At 46.4% G+C, this 9,855-nt stretch overlaps 1 protein-coding gene across 2 annotated transcripts in view; it reads right to left on the bottom strand.

The window, feature by feature from the left end:
- The window catches only part of SETD4 (SET domain containing 4), a 23,436-nt gene extending 13,581 nt beyond the window's left edge, over nt 1–9,855 (bottom strand). Inside the window, exons 1-3 of one of the 2 annotated variants that reach the window (XM_010834848.1) lie at nt 9,364–9,855; nt 6,592–6,761; nt 4,345–4,440 (exon numbers count right to left, since the gene is read on the bottom strand). In XM_010834848.1, the coding sequence (XP_010833150.1) occupies nt 4,345–4,440; nt 6,592–6,664 (169 nt within the window). In that variant the 5' untranslated portion in view covers nt 6,665–6,761; nt 9,364–9,855. The remainder of the gene's footprint in view (nt 1–4,344; nt 4,441–6,591; nt 6,762–9,363) is intronic. The other variant, XM_010834847.1, reaches the window with a different exon arrangement.

Genomic DNA, 9,855 nt, shown 5'->3' with positions numbered 1-9,855 from the left:
GTGGGTGAACTTCAAAATGACACAAAGCTGAAGCAGACTGTGTCGCATCCTTTGACTCCCTGGGGAAACCAAGGATCAAGAAGCTATTCGGGATGATGTCTCAACCTCCTTTTGGGTTTATGATCCTTGAAGGGCAAAATCCGCCTTAGACGCGACACCTAAAGATTATCGCCTTCAGGCAGCTCAGGTGCTGGGTCTTGGACGGGCCACCTGAAGCTGGACTCTCTCCCCTGGGGTCTCCTGGCCAAGGTGGGGGACCAACTCCCCAGGATGCCTACCCAACTTCGGAGGCTGGACCCGCAGGTTACTTCTACCCATTACCAGACCCAGCGTTCCGCAGGAATGATCTCCAGTCTTTGGCTGAATGACCACTAAAGCCCATTCAGGTGCCACAAAGCCTGGGGCTGTGCCCTCCCCTCCCCAGACAGGCAAGCCACGAGCCATGCTCTCTTTGACCTGACAAGCCATAAGCTGTGCTCTCCTTGACCTGACAAGCCATGAGCTATGCTCTCGACAGGATAAGCCACGAGCTATGCTCTCAACAGGATAAGCCACGAGCTATGCTCTCAACAGGATAAGCCACAAGCTGCGCTCTCCTTGACAGGACAAGCCACGAGCCGTGCTCTTTGACCGGACAAGCTCGGTGAGGTAGATCCAGAACCAGCTGCTCCCACGAGCCAAGGCCTTGACCAGAGCACAGTCATGACACTAGCTTCCCCGGTGGCTCTGGCAACACCACCGACATCCATAAGTTTACCTTCCGTGCCCAGGGCTCCCCTCCTGCCAGTCCGCTGACAGCTTTTCTCAAAGAGATGGACACGATATGACCTGTAATCATTATATGAAATCTCTCTAGTCTTCTCAAAACCACAGTTTCTGACATTTTTCTCTCTGCTGGTTGCTGTGGTTGTTCAGTCACTAAGTCATATCCGACTCTTTGTGACCCCACAGACGGCAGCACGCCAGGCTCCCTGTCCTTCACCGTCTCCCGAAGTTTGCTCAGACTCTCAGATGGGAAGGAATATAATACAGCAAAAGTCAATGCCTGTAGGCCTAATGGGAGATTCTGGATCATGAAGAGAATTCTTGACTCGAGTCCGGAATCAGGTGTCTGGCAAGTTTAATCTGATGAGTAGTCCTTCCTACCTAGAAGCATACTGTCTGCTAGAACACATGGCTCTGATTTTAAGAACTTAATTTCTTTTGTGTGTCCCACAGTAAAGTTAACCATCCCTGTGGGCCAAAACCTTTAAGAACCCTTAAACGGGAGGAATTTTTTCCTGTGGAGTCCCTGGTGGCTCAGCCAGTAAAGAATCCATCTGCAATGCGGGAGAGCTCGGTTAGATCCCTGGGTTGGGAAGACCTCCTGGAGAATGGAATGACTACCCACTCCAGTATTCTGGCCTGGAGAATTCTCTGGACCGCACAGTCCATGGGGTCGCAAAGAGCCAGACAAGACTGAGCAACTTTCACTTTCATCCTTTAAAAAAATCCATGTGCTAATTTAAGTGGAAATTCCTGTCTAATACATATATGAACAGAACTCGGCAGATGGAATAAATCCAGAAGGTACTTTACCTATATGTCCCCTACATAGTGGTCAATAGACCAGAAAACAGATGACAGTAACTTGCACTTACTAAGGCAAGGTAGGAAGTGCTCATTAGAATGTTATTAGACTACTCACTGCCTTATAATTTCTGCTGCTATCTATCCAAGAGGCCCAGATTTGGACAGTGCTTTTAGTGTTAAAAGGAAATATTAGAAAAAAATAAAATAAAAATAAAAGGAAATACCAGGGTCTGCCCCCAAAACATAAATTAGATCAAAGTCTAAAGACTGAATCCTGCTTTTAACTTGGAATCCTGCCTTGACTCTCCACAAACTAATTCCCCAGAATTTCATACATTTTGACAGAATCCCATGAACTTTCTCTGCTATCCTACACTGATTAAGAGCTAAAGATATAGAAAACACTTAGGGAAGGTGTTGTGGACTGAATGCTTGTGTCCCCTTAAATTCATATGTTGATTTCTTAACCCCCAATGCAATGGGTTTGGAGGTGGGGCTTCTGATAAGTGACTAGGTCATAAGGGTGGAGCCCTCACGAATGGAACTTGTGCCCTTGTAGGAAGACAGAAGAGAGTTCCTCATGTGAGGACACGAGAAGATGGCAATTCACAAAGCAGGAATCAGTCCTCACTAGATACTGAATCTGCCGAAACCACAGTTTTAGACTTCTCAACCTCCAGAACTGTCTGAAATAAATTGCTGTTTAAGCCACTGGGTCTATGGTAATTGGTTACAGCAGCCCATACTGATGAAGGTTCCTTGCCCCCAGAATTGTAAGTGCAGGCCTCAGGCACAGCAAGTCCACTCTGGACACTGCTTTTCTCTTGATCATCTCAAAGAATTCCATCCGGGACTTCCCTGGTGGCCAGTGGTTTAAGGCTCCTCCTGCCAGTGTAGGGGACACAGGTTCAATCCTTGATCTGGGAAGGTCCACATGCCCTGAAGCAACTGAGCCCACGCACCAGAACTACCAAGCCACGGCACAGACAGCCTGTGCTCTGCAACGAGAAGCCTGTGCCTACAGCTACAAAGTAGCCCCCCAGCCCTGATCGGTGCAACCTGAGAAAGCCCACATGCAGCAACAGAGACCCAGCACGGCCAAAAATAAATACATTTTTTAAATACATTTATTAAGGGAAAAAAACTCCATTCAGTAAATCTAAGAGTATGTTTTTTTTACTAGGCATTCCCCAACACACAGCAACAGAAAGTTAAACACTGTGTTAGAGGCTAATAAATATGGTTCGTCATCATAAAAATGGAGCAATCCTAACAGAGAATGGTTCAAAATCAAGTATGTTAGCCCACAGTCATCAGGTATTACTAACACATAGGGAATAGCTTCACACACATCGCCTCACTAGACCAGGAGCACATGAGGTAAACAGTTTATCTTGAGGGCGGATGAGGAAGGCACTGTGCTCTGAGTTCCATTACCTAACGGGCACCTGAAAGGTCACTTTAAGGGCCAAGGGGAACCTTCAGAGGCTCACAACTCAAGCATTCTATAAGGCGAAACGTCTGCACCTGCCCTGTGATCCTGAACTTCGAGGCCCTCAGCTCACAACTGTCTCTGTGCTACAGCAAACCTGAAACCCATTTGAGGAGCACATCGGTCCTCTCGCTGGTGACCGCAAGCCCACTTGTGGACAGAGCTGGGTGGCCCTGTCCGCAGGCACATGCCCATAACTGCCAGCTCCCCGACTTCTGTGAGAAAATGTTCCAGAAGAGCATGCTGACCCAAACTTCATGACAAATTTCTCAATTTTCGGTAAATGTTAATCCAACCTCCACAGGGAAACACCTAAACTTTCAGAAAAGAATATTCACCCGTCCCTGTTCAGGTGGCTGTGGACGCCAGGGCCACAGAGGGGCTCCTCCTCAGTTAAGGCTTCCCTCAGGGCTCCTCTCCTCGAGCCACCCACCCAGGGAACAAGCACCCCCACTGCTTCTCTGGAACCCGCTGGCCTGAGAAAACTCCTGGGATATACCTGAGCTAGGGGATAATCCCATCAGCTGCATGGGCTTGAAAATCTCACGAAACCACCACGAGCAGGTTGATAGGATCACAAGTCCCCTCGTTACACAGTGTCTTCCCTACAAAATCCCAGTGAAGACATTTCCCTCACGTCTACATTCTAGAAATACCTATAGCTCTGATGAGTAAACAAGTTAGTTGTGCTTACAGAACACTAAGATTCAGATAACTGACCATGTACACTGGGCTGCTGGACAGAGGAGTCAAATTGGCAGCCCACCTCTGACAGGGGTACAGTTCAGTTCAGTCACTCAATTGTGTCCGACTCTTTGCCACCCATGGACTGCACCACGCCAGGCCTCCCTGTCCTGACCAACTCCCAGTGTTCACTAAGACTCATGTCCATTGAGTCAGTGATGCCATCCAGCCATCTCATCCTCTGTCATCCCCTTCTCCTCTCGCCTTCAATTGGGGGTACAAGATGTCATAATTATGGCTTTTAGGTGTTATCCTTATCCCTGCCTTCATCTTATTTTTCTATTCTCATTTCCCTTTTCTAACTTTTAATTTTATTTCACCATTTCAGAATTTCTGTCCACAAGCCCCTTAAAACTCATTTTCCAAATAAGGTAAAGTGTAAATAAATATTGCACCTACAAGGCAGGAAGCCTGCCACACAACAGAAGACGTGCTCCCAGAAAGAATACAGCCCACCTGCGAGAATCACCCTGGTTCTCCCATCACCTGGGCCCATGTGTCTCTCAGGAGACAGGTGAATAAATGCCAGATCTTACCTGGAAAATGGGCAGGTATCAAGGTTGTATCTTCAAACCTCCTATCTTTCAGCCACTTCTTAAGCTCTATAAATTCAGGCTTGTAGCTCTCATTCACTAATCAAGAGAGGAAAGAAAACCTGGTGACTAAAATCACTATATAATTGGATCACTCCAAACTGACAAGATGACTTTAAAATTCATATGGAAATACAAAAGACCTGGAATAGCCAAAAACACTTTGAAATACTGACCTCAAAACTTTTTATCACTAAAAATGACAGTAACTAAGATTGTGTGATACCATCATCGAGACAGAAAAAGAAATCAATGGAATAGAAAGGAAAGCCCAAAACAGACCTACACATATGCTGACAACTGTTTTTTTTTTTTTTTTAATGCAAAGGCAATTCCATGGAGAAAGGACAGTTTTGTTTTGTTTTTTAGTAAATACTGCTAGAACATTTGGAATAAACAAATCACGGACTATAATTCATGTTAAAACAAAGACCTATTGATATACGTTAACAACACAGAATTATCTCAAAATAATTATGCTGAGTAAAAGAAGACAGATTTTTAAAAATGCATACTATATAATTAAATAAAACCATAAAACACAAATCAATAGTGAAAGTCCGAAGATGGAAGAAAGGAGGGTTCAAGAGCGGCCAAATGAAAGGATTACCAAGGGAAATAAGAAACTTCTTAGGGTGATAAATACCGTTCACATCTTGACCTTGGTAATGGCCTCCTGTGTGTATACATATGTCAAATTCTATCAAATGTGTGACATTCACTGTGGGTCAGTTATACCTCAATGAAAGTGTTTTCTTAAGAAACATATGATCCAAAATATAAGGCTCCTAAAATAGGTTATCACAACCTAGAGTTCACAGTAAGAGCACTGAATAAGCAACTACTACACTCCCAGCACTGCTAACCACCGTGGAGGACGTCAACATGCTCTTTACCCTCGAGAAGTTAATGTTCTGGTTGGGGAAATAAGACTTCCACAAAAACCAACTGGAAAACCAGAAGGTCCTGAAGAGTAATACCCAAGAAGCATGGAAACCGGGTGACATTAGTGAGAACTGGAAATGGCATTACCGAAAACATGAGACCTCAACTCAGTCTCAAAGGTTAGAGAGAAACGCAACAAGTTGGGAGAAGGGAAGAAAGCAGGTTTGGCTGGAGAAAGACTACGAGGAATGGCAGATGTGGGGGACGCTGGTAGAGAACACACTTTTAGCACAGGGAGTGGCGGGGGGGCGGGGCACTTAGAAAGGGAGCTGATGGCGAACAGCATACAAGAGACAATGAGGCTGGACTTCCCTGGTGGGCCCGTGGCTGAGACGTCACACCTTCCACTGCAGGCGGCATGGGGTCCATCTCTAGTGTGGGAACTAAGCTCCTACATGCTGCGCAGTGCGACCAAAATAAAGAAGAAGACAGACAGAGGGTAATGGGTCTTTAAAATAAAAATAAAGACAATGAAGATCCTGGAAGCTCCTAAACCAAAGAGGCAACAGTCCCTTAGGAAAGTCAGACTGACGGTGGCAACTGGAACTACCAACAGGAAAGAAAAACAGCGATGTGATGAACAGCCGGCTGAGGTCACCTCTGGGTACAACAGAGAGGGAGAAGTTAACCTAAGAAAGACCAGGTGAGAGTGAGTGGGACATGGCCTACAGGGCAGAGAAAGCTATGTAGTCAAAGACAGCCTCTGATGGTGCTGACGAGCTGTGGGTCAGCGGGGAGACATTTTGCTAACTTTCATCAAAAACAACAAGTGCACTTATGCAGTCCTCTCCAGTGGGCCAAGGGCCTTCACATACAGTATCTCGCTCAGCCTGGGTGACACTGAACTTGAAATGATAAACTTATGTCCAAACACTGATAACCTATAGGTAGTGAGAGGTCAGGCCAAGAAGCAGAAACCTGGGAGTCATCCCCAGAGAAGACAAAGCTGAAGCAATACATTTGTAATTCCATAAGCATTTAAAAGAATAAAATTGCACTATTACAAAACAGGATTCTCTAAGGGGGCTTCCCTGGAGGCTCAAATGGTAAACAACCTGCCTGCAGGGCAGGAGACCCAGGTTGGGAAGAGCCCCTGGAGAAGGGAACAGCTCCCACCCCAGTATTCCAAGTATTCTCTATGAACACTGCTTATGTGCCTTTGAGAAAAGGTCTGTGTATCTGTTAATATCAACCAGCAAAGGATTCCTTTTTTCATCACTGGCACCAAAAGAATCAAAACTGTACCTCCTCTTGATTCAGAACTTGTGAAGAGTTTTCGTCTTCTGATCCGGCTTGTTCTTCCTCCTCCGTTCTTCATACTAAAAATGCAGTTTTTGTTTAATTGTCCAAACTAAAACAAAAAGCATTTTCTTTGCTTTTCTTTCCAGTTGTATGACAATCACTGTTCTTTGTACCTGTAAGGATATAAATACATAAAACATTTCTCTAAAATGTTTTTGTATACAAATTGTTTACACTATGAGCTAAATCATGATCCCTGCGCAGTAATAGAATTACCATTATATTGGTCCCTCTAAAACAGTTTTATCTCAACTTCCTACTAAATGCTGATTAATCATGGAAATTCTCATTATCAAGTTCATAATTGTGTGCACATCTCAATGCTAATCAACGTTTACTAAGCAACAGCCTAACTGTACTCTGAATAAACAGTAGCCATGCACATGAAAAGATGCTCAATGTTACTAATTATTAGAGAAATGCAAATCAAAACTACAATGAGGTACCATCTCACACCACTCAGAAAGGCCATGATTAAAAACTCTACAATGGAGAGGGAGTAGAGAAGAGGGAGCCCTCCTACACTGTTGGTGGGAATATAAGTTGGTGCAGCCGCTATGGAAAACAGCATGGGAGGTTTCTCCAGAAACTAAAAGCCGAGTTGCTATAGGATCCAGCAATCCCATACCTGTGTATATATCTGAACAAAACTATAATTCAAAAAGATACATGCACCCCTATGTTCAAAGCAGCGTTATACACAATAGCCAAAGCATGGAAACAAGCTAAATGTCCACCTACAGATATGGTGCATATATACAATGGAGTACTAGCCACCCATTCAAAAAAAGAACGGAATAATGCCATCCGCAGTAACATGGACGGAAGCAGAGGTTATCTAAGTGAAGTGAGCCAGAAAGGGAAAGACAAATACCATGCAATGCCACCTATATGTTGACCTAAAATATGACATAAATGAACCCACCTATGAACAGAAACAGAGTCAGCAGAGAGAACAGACTTGCGGGTCCCCGGAGAGGGAGGCGAGGACGGATGGACTGCGTTGAGATGCAAACAGTTACATACAGAATGAACGAACAAGGCTTAGTGTATAGCACAGGGAACTATATTCAACATCCTGGATAAACTATAATGGAAAGGAATATAAAAAAGAATGTGTATGTGTGTTTATACATATAAATATATATATAGAATCACTTTGCCGTACAGCAGAAATTAACACAACACTGTAAATCAACTGTACTTAAAAAAAACAAAACAAAACAAAAACCATTGCCCCCATTTGCCAGGAAGTTGTACAGGAAGAAAAAAGGATTCTCTTTCAGTGTGAAGTAATAATTTGTTCTTAAAACCAGGATCCTGAAGTAAACATAAACTAAGTAGGTGGCTGCCAGAGATTAGGGAGAAAATGAGAACCAAGAGAGCAGACAAAGCAAAGAGATGATTATAAAATCTACAGTGACCACTACAATTTCTACATGATACTTCCTCAGAAATATAAAAATGAAATCCATGAATCACACTGGCATGATACAGGTAATGGAGTATTATGAAGCCATTAATTAAAAGTACCTATGAAGATAGAATAATATACAAGATATATTAAGTGAAAAAACAAAGTTGCAGAACAAATTCAAAGACCCCTTATTGGTCTCTGTTGGGCACATTTTCTGTTTACAAAACAGGAGGATTTTACGAAAATATTCAAAAACGTACAAGGGGAGGGGGCTTTTACTATGCCTTCTGTAACTTCCTGTTCTGACGTGTACATATATATATATATACACACATATATATACACACACATATATATATATGAGTACATAAGTGACATAATCCTAATATTACTTATGTGCGTATTATGTGCACTTTAAGACTTCCCTGTAGCTCAGACGGTAAAGAATCTGCCTGCAAGGCAAGAAACCCAGGTTCAGTCCCTGGGTCGAGAAGATCCCCTGGAGAAGGAAACACCAACCCACTCCGGTACTCTTGCCGGAGAATCCCATGGACAGTGGAGCCCGGTGGGCTACAGTCCATGGGGTCGCAAAGGGTCGGACACGACTGAGCGACCAACGCTACTAGTACTACGTGCACTTTAACCAAACCACTGTTTTTCTTAAGTTACTAAAAATTACCAGGCAGCCCATGAATAAAGAGACACGAATCCCAGGCTCTGCTACTGTACTATTCCTTCCCAGCGATGGAAGGTGCAGTATTTGATCGACCAGAAGGTGGAGTCGGGCCCCAGGGCCCACCCCGGCTCGTCCCCTCGGCGGCCCCAGAGCCACTGCAGCGCGCGGGCCGGGACGCCTCCGCGCGGACCCCCAAGACCCGAGGTCCGGGGAGCGAGGTGTGCACGTGGCGCCGGGGTGACCGCAAGGCTGGCGGCACCGTCCTCGCCCCCCGTTCTCCTACGCCAGACTTGAGGCCGCCCCTCCGTTGGCACACACTCCGCACCTACCCCGCCCCGCCCCACAGCTCTGCCGCCGCCGGAGGACACAGGGCTGAGACCCCGGCCGCTGACAAACGCCCTGACTTAGGGCCCTTCGCGCCGAGGATTCTCGGGTCGACTGTCGCTAAAAGAACGAGCCCCAAATACTGGGGGGGCGTTAAGTGTAATGCGCAGCGGCATGGCAGAGGGTGCACGATCTGAATTCAGCTCTCTTTTTAAATAATAAAAGGGGAGCCCAGGAGAAAGCCGAGTCCCGTTACCCCGGCAACCGGAGGCCCCGCCCCGGAAGTTTGCCAGCGCACCTTGATACAGCTCCAAGATGGCGGTGGGTGGGCCCGAAGCGCGTGAACAGCCGGAACAGCACGCCAGTTGCTCGCGAGTTACAGAAGCGGGCCGCAGCAGCAGGGGGAACAGCCGAGCGCCGCCAGGCCCGCCTCTAGGCCACAATGACTCAAGTCCGTGGTCGCCAGGCTGAGCTCTCGGTGCCGCGGGCCTCCGCCTACCGGCTTGCACATGCGCATTCTTCCGGGGGGAGGGATGGAAGGGGACGGCACGGCTGACAGAGCTAGCTAGGGTCGTCCGTGGCTGGACTGCAGGTCCAGGAGTAAGGAAACCTTGTGGCCCGTGGACCAGGAGTCTACGCTCTGAAAACCCACCTGGAGCTTCTTTCCTTCCGTAGTTCCAAGGGAGGAGCAGCCAAGTGTGCGTCTGCCAGGGCGGCCACCGGGCCCTCTCCGTGGCCCACCCACTTCCGCCTTGCCGGGCGGGGCCGAGGCCTTGCAAGGCCAGGCTAG

The sequence above is a fragment of the Bison bison genome, unplaced genomic scaffold, assembly GCF_000754665.1.
Source record: "Bison bison bison isolate TAMUID 2011002044 unplaced genomic scaffold, Bison_UMD1.0 scf7180017864037, whole genome shotgun sequence".
Lineage (NCBI taxonomy): Eukaryota > Metazoa > Chordata > Mammalia > Artiodactyla > Bovidae > Bison > Bison bison.
The sequence above is the reverse complement of the archived record's forward strand: the minus strand, read 5'-3'. Positions and strand labels throughout refer to the sequence as shown.